General features: G+C 36.2%; 1 protein-coding gene across 1 annotated transcript; it reads right to left on the reverse strand.

The window, feature by feature from the left end:
* Window positions 1-8,494: 8,494 nt before the first annotated feature.
* Window positions 8,495-13,937, reverse strand: LOC107794144 (glutamate decarboxylase 4). Its single transcript, XM_016616609.2, has 7 exons — window positions 13,767-13,937; window positions 13,111-13,315; window positions 11,661-11,861; window positions 10,882-11,096; window positions 9,640-9,893; window positions 9,276-9,328; window positions 8,495-9,159 (listed from the first exon to the last, which is right to left on the reverse strand). The coding sequence occupies exons 1-7, from the start codon at window positions 13,850-13,852 to the stop codon at window positions 8,698-8,700; spliced, it is 1,476 nt and encodes a 491-aa protein (XP_016472095.2). The 5' UTR covers window positions 13,853-13,937; the 3' UTR covers window positions 8,495-8,697.
* Between the last annotated feature and the right edge of the window lie 717 nt (window positions 13,938-14,654).

Genomic DNA, 14,654 nt, shown 5'->3' on the forward strand with positions numbered 1-14,654 from the left:
CCCTCTCGCTACTCTACACTTAAAAATTGACACTGAGAGGATCCACAAGAACAGTATATGTGTCCAAGGTTTTGACGGAGGGGGAAAAGACTTTGTTGGTGATATCATGCTCGAATTGACAATAGGACCGATTGAATTTACCATGGAGTTCCAGGTACTGGATGTGACCGTCTCTTACAATTTGTTGTTGGGTAGGCCCTGGATATATATTGCCAAAGTAGTCCCGTCTTCTTTGCACCAGATGGTGAAGTTTGAGTGGGACAGACAGGAAATCGCCGTGCATGGTGATAAGAACTTATGTGCTTACAATGATACATTCGTCCCGTTTATTGAGGCTGAAGAACATAAGGGGCCTTGGGTTTATCAAGTTTCCGAAATAGTGTCAGTTGAGAAGGTTCCGGAAGGAAAATATATTCTAGGTCCGAAGCTAGATTTTGCGACCATCATGGTAGCAAATGAGATATTGAAGAATGGTTTTGTACCGGGCAAGGGTCTGGGCGCAACTTTGCAAGGTATCGTGCAACGAGTGTCTCTACGTGAAAATCTGGGTACATTTGGTCTGGGTTTCAAGCCCACACGGGATGATGTTAAGAAGTCTAAGAAATTGAAAAAGAAGGCATGGTCGCTCCCTAAGCCTATCCCATGCCTCTCCAGGTATTTCATCAAGTCAAGGGTCGTGAAGCGTCCGGTGTCAGCATTTTCAAAGCATGTGGTTGACTTCGATAAAGAGTTGGGTAAAAGGTTGAGAGTTTATTTGATGAGGTGAACATGGTATAAATTAGAGAAGGTTCCAGCAAAGTGGACGTGTAGTTTATTGGGCCAAAAGTGAAGCTTAACAATTGGGATACTACTCCTTCTCTTTACCCGGAAGAGGTTTTGGTAGTTTGCTTTGTTTTCCTTTCTGTTATCTGGATTATTCTAGGGATGTAATCCAGATTTTTTATTTTTTATTTTTCGTCTGTTTTGATGTACAAAACCTCATATCCTTTATTTTTAATGAAATGCAATTTCCCTTTTCCATTACTCCCGATAGTGTCATTTTTATCTTTCTTTTATAGTTCTTTTTATGTTGGTTTCAATTAAATGACATGCATGAGGAATCTTTGGCCAGGTCTTAAAAGCCAGTCTAACTCTAAAATAATAATTCAAGAAATAGAGTGTGATGATGAAATAGAATATGATGACCCGGAGGCATTTGAGGAAATTAGTAAAGAACTAAATCATTTTGTAGAGAAACCTAAGCCTAATTTGAATGAAACTGAAGCAATCAATTTAGGGGATCCAGATAATGTCAGGGAAACTAAGATAAGTGTACACTTGGAACCACAAATCAAGGAAGAAATAATCAAAGCATTGTTTGAATATAAAGACATTTTTGCATGGTCATATGACGACATGTCGGGTTTGAGTACTGACTTGGTAGTTCATAAATTGCCAACTGATCCGGCGTTCCCTCCCATCAAGCAAAAGTTAAGGAAGTTCAAAACTGACATGAGTGTGAAGATCAACGAAGAAATCACAAAACATTTAGATGCAAAGGTCATTCGAGTCACGCGATACCCCACTTGGTTATCTAATGTTGTGCCAGTACCAAAGAAGGATGGTAAGACTAGGGTGTGCACTGATTACCGCGATCTCAACAAATCAAGTCCAAAGGATAATTTTTCATTTCCAAATATCCACATTTTGATTGACAACAGTTCCAAGCATGAGATCGGGTCTTTGTGGATTGCTATGCGGGATATCACCAGCTCTTGATGGATGAGGAAGATGCAGAAAAGACAGTGTTCATCACGCCATGGGGAACATATTGCTATCGGGTAATGCCATTTGGTTTGAAAAACGCTAAGACAACTTACATGAGGGCAATGACTACTGTATTTCATGACATTATACACAAGGAGATTGAGGTTTATGTGGATGATGTGATCATAAAGTCAAAGCAACAGTCCAACCATGTCGGAGATTTGAGGAAGTTTTTTTAGAGGCTCTGCGGGTACAATCTTAAGCTCAACCCTACAAAGTGTGCATTTGGTGTTCCGTCTGGAAAAATGCTGGGATTAATAGTCAGTCGGTGAGGCATTGAGTTGGATCCGTCAAAGATTAAAGCTATCCAAGAATTACCACCGCCAAGGAATAAGACTGAAGTGATGAGTTTGCTCAGGCATTTAAACTACATCAGCAGGTTTATTGCTCAACTCACGACAACTTGTGAGCCCATCTTTAAGTTGTTGAAAAAGGATGTTGCGGTCAGATGGACTGATGAGTTCCAAGAGGCATTTGATAAGATCAAGGGGTACTTATCGAACCCACTTGTGTTGGTCCCACCAGAACTCGGGAGACCTTTAATTCTCTACATGACGGTCCTGGATAATTCATTCAGTTGTATGTTGGGTCAGCATGACATCACTGGCAGGAAGGAGCAAGCCATCTGTTATCTCAGCAAGAAGTTCACGTCCTATGAGGTTAAGTATACTCCCCTTAAAAGGACATGTTGCGCCCTGACTTGGGTGGCACAAAAGTGGAAGCATTATCTGTCGTCCTATACTACTTACCTCATTTCTCGTCTAGATCCTCTAAAGTATATTTTTCAGAAGCCTATGCCCACAGGAAGACTTGCAAAGTGGCAGATTATTCTCACAGAATTGACATCATCTATGTAACTCGAACCGCGATGAAAGCCCAAGCATTGGCCGATTATTTGGCCGAGAACCCAGTGGATGAAGAATATGAACCATTAAGAACTTATTTTCCTGATGAAGAGGTAATGCATATTGACAAGGTTGAGCAGGATGAGAAGCTAGGTTGGAAACTTTTCTTTGATGGAGCTGCTAACATGAAAGGCGTTGGAATAGGGGCGTGCTCATTTCTGAAACAGGGCATCACTACCTTGTTATGGCCCAGCTTCATTTTTATTGTACCAACAACATGGCTGAGTACGAGGCATGCATTCTGGGTTTGAGGTTAGCTATAGATATGGGAGTCCAAGAAGTCTTGGTCTTGAGAGATTCGGATCTTTTGGTGAACCAGATTCAGGGAGAATGGGAGACTCGGGATTTAAAGCTCATACCATATTGATAATGTTTTTATGATCTTTGTCAACGGTTCAGATCAGTGGAGTTCAGGCATATTCCTAGGATCCATAATGAGGTTGCCGATGCCATGCCTACCTTGGCGTCAATGTTACACTATCCGGATAAGGCTTATGTTGACTCCCTGCATATTCAAGTTCGTGATCGGCATGCTTACTATAATGTGGTTGAGGAAGAACTCGATGGTGAACTGTGGTTCCATGATATCAGGGAATACATCAAGATGGGGGTGCATCCGGTACTAGCCACGGGTGATCAAAAGAGGACAATTCGACATTTGGCTAGTGGATTTTTCTTAAACGAGGGAATTTTGTACAAGAGAACTCCAGATCTTGGGCTGTTGAGGTTCATAGATGCTAAACAAGCCACGACTATCATGACCGAAGTGCATTCCGGAGTTTGCGATCCGCATATGAGTGGGTATGTTCTGGCAAAGAAAATTCTTCGAGCAGGGTATTATTGTCTCACCATGGAATGCGATTGCATCAGCTTTGTGCCCAAGTGTCATCAATGCTAGGTACACGGTGATTTGATTCATTCTCCACCGTCTGAGTTGCATACAATGTCCGCACCTTGGCCTTTTATTTCTTGGGGCATGGATGTCATTGGACCAATCGAGCCAGCGACGTCAAATGGGCACAGGTTTATTTTGGTGGCCATTGATTATTTCACTAAGTGGGTTGAAGCTATGACTTTCAAATCTGTAACCAAAAAGGTGGTGGTCGATTTTGTTCATTCAAACATCATTTGTCGGTTCGGAATCCCCAAGGTAATCATCATGGACAGTGGTGCTAATCTTAACAGCCATTTGATGAAAGAAGTATGCCAACAGTTCAAGATCACGCATCGAAATTCCACTCCGTATCGCCCCAAGGCAAAAGGAGCGGTTGAGGCGGCTAACAAGAACATAAAGAAGATACTCCGGAAGATGGTGCAAGGTTCTAGGCAATGGCATGAAAAGCTGCCTTTTGCTTTGCTGGGTTATTGCACCACTATTCGCACCTCAGTAGGTGCAACTCCGTATTTGTTGGTATATGGTACTGAAGCAGTTATACCCGCGGAGATCGAAATTCCATCCCTTAGAATTGTTGCTGAAGCTGAAATTGATGATGATGAATGGGTCAAAACCCGATTGGAGCAGTTAAGTTTGATTGACGAGAAAATATTGGCGGCAATGTGTCACGGTCAATTGTATCAGAAGAGAATGGCAAGGGCCTACAACAAGAAGGTGCGTTCCCGGAAATTTGAAATGGGTCAACAAGTATTGAAATGCATCCTTCCACATCAGGCTAAAGCTAAAGGCAAGTTCGCCCCAAATTGGCAGGGATCGTTCATTGTAATAAGAGTGTTGTCCAATGGTGCTTTTATATTTAACGGATATAGAAGACAAATGTATAGATATGGCTATCAATTCGGACGCAATCAAAAGATATTATGTATGATTTCTTTGGTTTGTCTAATTGTGTCGTTTGTAATTGACATGTTTTGAAGATTGAAATGACGAAGGCAATTTATTCTGCTATCTAAACACTTTATCATTTGTTACCCCTTTTGAGCCTTATTTATTTTCTTTCATACCCCTCCTTTGGAATCAGAAGCAAAATTTAGAAATATATATACAGAAAATATAAAAAAAAAAAAGAAAGAGAAAAGAGGAAAAGAGAAGAAAACAAGGGAGAAAAAATGGAAAAAGAGTAAAGCAAAATAAAGAAAAGAAAAAAAAAGAAAAAAAAAGAAAAAGAAAGAAGGGAAAAGAACAAAAACAAAGCAATTCCTATGTCTTGAACTACGTTCAATCTGATTCCTTTTAAGGATACATACGCAGCCTCACGGTTCGGTCCCATTAAAATAAAAATAAAAAATTCCCCGGCAAAGAAAGTGGGGCAAAAGTTGTGATTTTGTAAAGATCTGATTCCAAAAGTTGTAATTCTGAACCCTTTCATTTCAAGTTGTTTTTGAGCCTTTATGATACTCTTTCTTTCTAACCCCATCCAAAAGCCCACATTACGGTCCAAAGAAAGACCTTCTGATAAATCTTTGAGGAGTGTCAAGTCAAGCGAGATAGAGGTATGATTCATATCATGGGCAACACTATGGTCTACACAAGGAAAAATGAATAAATGAGAGAGTCTTATTGGTGAAAACCCTCACGGGCACTGTAAGGCGATGAAAAGCTTAGAGAAAACTAAAATGAGAAAGTATTATTGGTGAAAACCCTCGCGGGCACTGTAAGGCGATAGTGAGTTTAGAGATGGACAAATGAGAGAGGTTTGTTGGTGAAAACCCGGCAGGGCACTGCAAGCCAATGAGGCTCGTAACTTTACAGAGAGATTGGATTATAGAAAATCCCGGTTTCAAAGTATGAAGATGGGGCACAAAATGAAATATGATTAGGTGAACGGTCTGGGCTGATTAGTCCAAAATGCATGTCATGATCATTGGTACTACCTGCTTCGCTCAGATAAGTCTCTTTTCCTTTTTCTTCCTCAAACAATCATCATGTTTCGAATTTTCTTCTTTATTCCTGACTCTCGAAGTCACTGCATTTTATTTTCTTTTGGGTTTACTTCTCTAAGTCTTTTCCAATGTTAGCCTTGTTAAGTAAGCAAGGAAGAATTTCAAAGCTTATTACTAACTTTCAAATTGCACAAAGCAAAGTACGGCAAAAACATACCAGAAATAGCATGATGTGAAATGGAAAATAAGGTGTTAATGGAAGTTCTAGTGGTCGAGTGGTTTTGTGAACTTGGGCGAAATACAGAGGTTCAAATTGGAAGGACAAAAATGTAAAATGACAGGATGAGGGTGGGGCACTCAGGTCAATTCAGGGTCCTGTGTTGAGGTTCAATCAGGAGGTCAAACAATTCTTTACATTCCCAAACCCTAACCACCTCTTACCACCACCTCCACCTTGAAACCCACAGGAATCCATGGCTTCTCAGGCTATGGGAGTCTTATACTCACCTTCTCTTGCTCCCACGCGCCTGATACCTGAAGATTCGAGGCTTGACCTTGAAGTTTGCACCCAGACCTCTGTCGATTCAAGGTTCCACGGCCATCTCCGGCTTTACTCCGGCGTACCATGGTGGTTTGAGCCTGATTCCGACCTCTCCGACTCAGATTAGTGACCTTTCAAAGCCTATCTCACGTCTAGGGTTCTTTTGAAACCCTAACCATTCGAGGTTTTCTCCGATTTCCTTAGATCTGTTGTGTATCTGTGCTCTCCTTGAGTTTTCTAACGATTTTCCTTACTTTTCTTTCAAAAATTACTTTCAAAACTGTTTCATTTCCGATCTAGGGTTTTCTGAAAATGTTTAAGTGTTTCTCTGACTTTCTCTCCTTTATCATTTGTGTTTATTTGCCTCTACTGTGTTCTTATGTTTTCTTCTACTGCTGACTAGAGAAAGGTTAGCTAAAATGGGAATATGCCAAGACAGAGCACATGTTTACTGTGTGGAGATCAAATTACTGATTAGAGAAAGGCTAGCTAAAATTGGAATATGCCAAAACAGGCATGTTTAGCGTGTGGACATCAAACTAAATCAGTGGAAGAAAATGGTTGAAAATGGGGAGAAAATATAGAAATCATGGCGCAGAATAACAAGGCTAGTTAAAGGGAGATATGTAGGGGATTTGCGCAAGCAATACTGGCAGATTAGAGAAAGGCTAGCTAAAATAGGAATATACCAAGATAGCACATGTTTAATGTGTGAAGATAAAAGTGAATCAGTGGAACCCAATGGTTGAAAATGGGGATACAATAAAGAAAATATAAAGAATATGGTGCAGAATGACAAAGCTAGTTAAAGGAAGATATGTAGGGGATTTGCGCAAGCAATAGTACTGGCAGCATTAGTATACGATGTCTGGAAATCAATAAACGAGGCATTATGGAACTACAGAGTCCCAAGACCAAGCGTGGCGTGTAAACAGATCAAATTGGAAAGTAAAGTCAGCATACAAGAGGTACTAGGCAGAAGAGGTAATGGAAGAGAGAGCAAGTGGATGGAATATTTATACAAGTAGGAGACATACACAGTATAAATATATATCATACGTTATTCTTACGTGTCAATGAATATTTAAAAACCAACTAACCGATCGAACCATATTGTACCGAACCGATTTTTGAGGTTTCTTTTAATAAAATCGTAGGTGTTTATATAAATTTATAATTGTACCGATAATTAGAGTATGTTTTTTATTTTGTAAAAATAAATCCAAAAAATCACGAATCGCACCGAATAAATTTACATGTAAAAAATATATTTATATATTAAGTTTAAAATAATAAAATATTAATTTTTTTCTTGGGCCTTGAATTTGTAAAAATGGTTACAAGCCAAGGATTAATTAAACTCAAAATCTTAATTTTCAAATCTAGTATGCTACCCATATTAAAACTAAATTATTTCCAACATATTCACTAGCAAGATACAAGGTATTCTAGCGATTATGAGTTGCAAATTGCAATGTATAGAATATGTTTGGTTAATATCTTTTTTTTTCCGTGTAATTTATATTTTCTTTGTCTTTGCTTAGTTTCTTTTACGCTGCTGTAAAATAGTTGATGGATCTATACTCTGGTCATCTTTCATGTTTTTTTAAGTCATCACCCTTTAAACAGTAAAAATGTCTAGAGAGTTTTACAAATTCCTATAAAAATACGTATGTTATTGCATTCTACTTCTATCCAATGTCTTTTATATGACATTTGAAAAAATACCAAAAGTTAACTGAACCGTACCGATACCGAAGAGAAACCGACATGATTGGTTCGGTTTTGAAAAGTCTAATTTTGGTTATATATAATAAAATAATCAAAAAATTAATATGGTACAAATTTTATGAAATAATCGGCCGAACCGAACCATTAACATCCGTACTTACATATATATTTAGGATGAGGAGATAGGGCATATTGTAACAGAGAGGAAAGCACATTGTATTTTGTTTGGGTAATCAATAATAATTATTTTTCACAAAAATATATAAAGACTTGGACTTGCATTTGGAGCTTGGGCACGTGCCGCACATGACATTAAAATAAATAAATATTTTTTTGTTTTTAAACAAAAACTGTATTTTATTTGAATTTTAAAATTTCAAATTTCAGTTTGGTTAACGACTCTTCCAAAAGGTCTGGGTTTTTTTCTCTATAAATAAGAGTTTTTTTTTACCTAAAAAGTGAAATAGAAAAATCTACAAAGGTATTATTGACTTGTTATATTCTGAAGAAGATTGTTTGCATTTTTCCAATTTGAATACGGGCAATATCTTCTTCAAGAAAAGTCGTTCTCACCCCCTCAATCCTGCTTAAATTTTGTTTCTTCAAATTTTGATTATTTCTAACACAAAGAACTAAAGGATCAAAAGTCCCATAAACATAATAAAAAGTGGTGTAATAATAATAAACATAAAATAAATTGAATAGAACAAAAACGAACTTCAAAGAAGAAGTTCCCATTACATTAAAAATTTGATACTGTCATCATTCTGATGAAAATTCTTTTGTTTTTCAACAAAATTTAGGAGGAAAGATAACCAAAAAAAAAAAAAAAAGGAAACTCATAGTTTTGTTACTTATTCCTTCAACAATCCTTCTCTAGCAAACAAGTGCTTTCCTAGCTAAAACAAACTTCTTCCAATAATTGGTAACTTCCCTTTGAACTTCAAGTTCAGATTTCTTTCCATTCTTGACCAGCTTCACCTCCTCTAATTTGGCGCTCAGCCTAGCTGGAAGTGTGTCCAGCTCGTGGAGGACCTTGACGATGTCGAGGACGAGACGCTCTGCTAGGGTTCGCGAGAAGTCCTCCCGGATCACCACACGAAGCACCGTGACGTGTTGGGCGTCAGCGGGCATCGTGTAGGCTGGGACAATCCACCCAAACCTACGGAGTGTCTCGGACACCTCGAACTCATTGTGACGGCTATTGTCCTTGAGGGAAAAGGCCACCAAAGGGACACCTTCATCTTTCGAGACTATGTTGAAACGTCCTGTTTTTTCAAGTCCTTCCCTTAGCACAATGGCGTTTTCGCGACAGTTCTCCATTACATTTCGGTATCCCTGTAATTCATAAAAGTTGATTTAATCCGGTTATCCATTTCATATTCATGAGTCACAAGCTTAATTTTCTTTTTCTTTTTCAATATAATGTCACATGAGTCATTTTTGGGGGTTACCTCATAGCCCAAACGGATTAGCTGATAATATTGAGCAATGACTTGACTTGAACCTACATTTACATGTACAAATATATCATTGAACAAATAATAATAACTCTAATAACATCGTACCGTAATCTTTTTATTTAAAAAAAGAATGACAAAGTTTGAAGTATGAGGATATAACGGTCTAACTTCGATATGAATAGGGACATCGATGACATCGTTTGAAATAAAGTTTGTAACATACTCAGAGGCTACATTATTATAGATTTCAAGTTTTATTAAAAAATATGTTCGAGAAAGGCATAATCAAATAAAAAAGTGCCATAAATATTCTTCAAAATTCATACAAAATAAGACGAAGAAAGTAGTAATTTACCTTTGGAGAAATTGAGAGTAAAGGTGGGCTGATCAGCTCCAAGATAGTTGATGTGGAAAATGAGTTCTTCAGGCAAATCTTGTTTGGTCCTCCAAATAACCCAACCAATACCAGCATAGACAAGCCCATACTTGTGCCCACTCACATTTATGCTCTTCACTAAGGGAAGCCTAAAGTCCCACTCCAACTCTGGGTAGAGGAATGGTGCAATGAATCCACCACTTGCTGCATCCACATGAATCGGTGTGTTCCATCTGCCAAAAAGAAAAGAAAAAATCATAAAAAAAAATTGTTTATTCTTTCTTGTTGTAAAAATAATTTTTACCTTTTCCATATATAGTGTAGACAGCCCTTTTTTTTTGTTTTTTTTTGTTTTCTAGTGGAGGTCGAGAATTAGGGTTGAAGGTTGACAGTTAGTAGTGTATTCATCCTAGGCTTACTAGTAGTACTAGGACTATTGTTGTGTTATCTTTTTCATGATTCTTTATTATTACATGTTGTGTCATTCGTGCACGTTACCTTAATGTATTGTTGTTACTATTGTTTGCTACTTGTTGCATTATCTCCATTGTGCCTTGAGCCGAGGGCCTCCTTATTTTTATGAAGTAGAAATAAGGTATGCGAACACACTATCCTTTCAAGACCCCATTTATGAAAATACACTGAATTCGTTGTTGTTGTTGTATATGTAAGTACATACTAGAATAGTTAATACTTTGTGTTAACAATCTTTGTTAATAAAACTTGTACTGCCTCCGTCCTACTTTATGTGGTATTGTTTGACCGCAGATAGAATTTAAAAAAGAAAGAAAGATTTCTAAAATTTATGTTCAAACAAATGATATATATTGGTACGACGATAAATCACCTTATTAAAAATAAAAATATTACTCCCTCTATTTCAATTTATGTGAATTTATTTATTTATTAATCCGTGCCAAAAAGAGTGATCTCTTTCCTTATTTGAAAACAATTTTCCTTTATGCAATGATTTATTTTTTACACAAAGTATATATATATATATATATATATATATATATATATATATATATATATATATATATATATATATATATATATGTCTCATTTTACACCATAAATTCAAAAGTCTTCTATATTTTTTTAAACTTCGTGTCCAGTCAAATGGTTTCACATAAATTAAAACGGAGGGAGTATTTTATTAATAGATTAAAAAGAAAAATATGAGAGAGTAACAATTATTAGAGGGTAGATCTACTTTACCCAGTTTGCTTGTTCTTTTCAATGAGAAGATCATTCAAGAGCTTGACATCTTCAAATTCTCCATTAAGAGTTGAACCCAAGATTGCAGCAACACAAATAGTGTTCTCATCAACCATCTCTACAGCCTTGACTGGGTCCATTACATAGTACCCTTCCCTTAGCTTCACTTCTTTCAGTTCCACTTCAAAATAGTTAGCAAATTTCTCCCAGCACACCTAAAAAATAGGCACACTAAAATATAACATGTTCTTGAAATGTTTGTGTGCATTCTAGGTGCTGGTCAAGTGCATTTTCCTCGAGTTATATATTTTTTAATTTTTTTTTTTTAAAAAAAAATAAGAACATATACTTCCTTTGTTTCAATTAATATAGCATAATTTGACTGGGCATAGAATTTAGACAATAAATAAAAAATTTAAAATTTATGATCTTCAATATGTTATAATATTTGTGTGACAGTAAAACTTTTGAAACTTATAGTCTAAATATGCTATACGCCCTAAGATTCCTTTTACTTGTCATGTTTGTCTTTTCCACACCTTTTAAATAAACATTAATTAAAAGTGTAATTTTGACTTAATTATTCTTAAATTTCGATTAAATACGCATTTATTAGAGTAAGGGTAAAGGTGAAAAATACTACAACTAATTGATTCTATCTTGATTTTTCAAAATAATAAATATTTGAGACTAATTATTTTATAAAATCTTGTTATTAAAGATAAAAGAATAAGTTCAAATAAAAATTTTGCCATATATAAAAAGGAGGAATAGGATACCTGAACATTGGCACCGGTGACAATGTTGGGCTTATCATAAGGTTTTCCCTCAGCTTTGCGTTTGTTTTGCCAAATTCTCTTGAATGCAAGCCCTGCTAGCATTATAGCCTCCGATGAACCAACTGTTCCCACTCCAATTGCTGTCTCCTTCTCTTCCAATGGCGCGTTGAATAAACGTGCTATCATGTTCACGCACCGATTCTGCAATTTATTTATTTATTCAAATGTCGAGCTTTTGATAATAATAATAAAACAAATAAACTAAAGTAATTAGTGTCCTAATAAACTAATTCATTGATTATTGGTCAGCAGTGTTTTCTTTTCTTTTTTCCCCCCATTTTACTTATGTCATATAATATATACAAAGATAAATGATCTGAAATTGCTTCCTTTTTCATTCTTCCATCATGTTCAGAGAAGCTATCCTATCTTATCAGGAGTATTAATTTGTTAATGAAAATTGAAGGAGCATTTCTTTATTTTTCCCCTAGAATATCATTTGGATAGTAAAAGGCAGTAATACTGCATTAATATTCTGAATTCTAAATTGCAAAAGTGAGGTGATTAAATCAGGAACGTGAATAAATAGAATAAACAAGGGAGGCCCTTGCTTTAGATATTACGAGAAAAAAAAAGACAGTTCGATGCACTAAGCTTCCATTATGTGCGACGTCCGGGGAATGGCCGGATCACAAAGGTCTATCGTACGCAGTCTTACCCTACATTTCTGCAAGAGGCTTTAGATATTACGAAGTACTACCAAATATGGATGGCGAAAAGATTATTCCAAAACCAAAGGCCGTCAGTTTTTCCGCGTTTTGGGTCAAACTTATAAAATGCCATCGTAAGTTCTGTTATTGACACTTTGACCCCACTTTTAAACCTTTTTCTTATCAATAACTACATGATTTGGATACCAGGGAAAGGAAAAGAAGAAGAAAACACAGAAAACAAAGACTAGCAAGGAAACCCGTCGCTTTTAGACGCTGATCATAGTTGAAAGAGAGAAGAATCATGTTCTTTATTCAACTTTCTCTTGTTTTCTCTCAAAATCAAACAAAAGGAAAGAAAATCACGGGACTCTTTCTTCCATCTATTGTTTATTTAGGAGGATTCAATTGAACCACTTACGCTGAAAAACTGTATTATATATATAGATGAATTTCTTTATCTTAATCTATATATACATAAATTATTGAATTCCTAGGCACAATTATTGACGGAGCTACATGTACTCAAAAAATTAATGGCATTTGATGGCCCTTCGTCAAAAAATTATACTGCGTAGCTAGGTGATTTGTTTAAATATGTATATATACTACATATTAATACTCTTTGGCTATTTCATGGGTTTATTTTTACCCCCTTAGTGAAAATCCTGCATGTTTAGGAAGAGAAAAACACACACACAAATCATATTGTATTGAGAGGAGAAGAGAAGAGAAATTGCCTGAAGCTCAGTGGTAACAGGGTATTCATCCATGTCAACATAGTTCTTGTTAATGGAGTCCATCATAAGCTTATCACACTCTGGCTCCATCCATGTTGTCACAAATGAAGCCAAGTTCAGCCTTGGATTCCCATCAAGCATCAACTCGTCGTTAATTATTTGGAATGCTGCCTCTTTTGGTATCGAATTCTCCGACATCTCAAACCTAAATACACAAATATATTACTTAGTACTAAAAGAGATTAAACATGAAAATTTTAATTTACAATTTTTGGAGCTAAGAAAATATAAAACATTCTGAATTAATGCACGTGAAGTAACAACCAGACAGCTTTACTAAGCGATCGAGCAACAGAGTAATTTGCACATGTTTAGTAACAGAGATAGTCATGTCGATCGCCCGACATGTTTGTAAAATATTTCTTATATATGTGCATAGACATATTTTTTTTTTCTTCTAAAAACCAATATGCATATATACAAAATAGCCTTACACCGTTTGAAAATAGTAAATAATGAATATGATTTGAGATACGAAATAAAGTTTTAAACCCAATATAGTTCTAGATCAAGATAAATAATAAATAGACTGATATTTGCTTGTGCAAAATTCTAAGTATGCAACCACACATATTGTGTAATTAGTAAGACGTTACCTTGGAAGGGAAGTTCGAACATAGCGAGAGGCAAAAGTGGAATGTACAGAAACGTCCGACTCAGAGGAGGTTTTCGAGAGAACCATTTTGGGAAAAATGAACAAGAAAAACTAGAAAGAATTAAGAGGGGAAAATTATGACTTAGTTCTTTGGTAATTGCTTGGGGGGAAAGGGAGAAAGGCATTTGGGTATTTATACTTGTCCAATAGGTGACTTTCTTGGAATGCAATTCAACGGCGTAAGTATGGAAACAGTCCTTGGAATCTTGCTTTTGGTGCTAATTATAGAATATAGGCATCTTTGTGAGGAACGTGGAAATTGACCTTGTCTACTTTAGAAATATGGAAACACAAATACCCGTGTTGACCATGTTGTGCTTGACTTGAATTATTATTATTATTATTATTATTATTATTATTATTAGGCAAAGTCCAACAAATATTTTCAACTAATATGTTCGTCCATTGAACAAAATGCAAAGTTCTTTAGAGAGAAATGACGTAAAAATTGTACGGACGTCCTATTTGGTCGCCCCCATTTAACCTATACCCATTTTTTTTAAAACTTTTAATTTGTACCTACTTTTTAAATAACTTCAGTCCTCTTTCTCCTCGCTTTTCTCCTACTTCTTTTTCTTCTTCTTTCTTTCTTTCTTTCTTTCTTTCTTCGTTCTCATCGTCCAATTCTCTTCTGTCTTCTCCTTGTCGTCAAATCGATATAAAAGAAACAATTTGATCTAGAAGTTGATAGCATAACATAATGCGGCTGTACTACAAATCTTTTAATAGAACAATTTATGTAATTCTTGTTTTTCCTTTCTTCAGTGAGTTGAACAACGAGGAGATGGTTTAGAGTAATGCACATGCTCACTCTTGAATGCAGAGTTTT

The sequence above is a fragment of the Nicotiana tabacum genome, chromosome 18 (assembly GCF_000715075.1).
Source record: "Nicotiana tabacum cultivar K326 chromosome 18, ASM71507v2, whole genome shotgun sequence".
NCBI lineage: Eukaryota > Viridiplantae > Streptophyta > Magnoliopsida > Solanales > Solanaceae > Nicotiana > Nicotiana tabacum.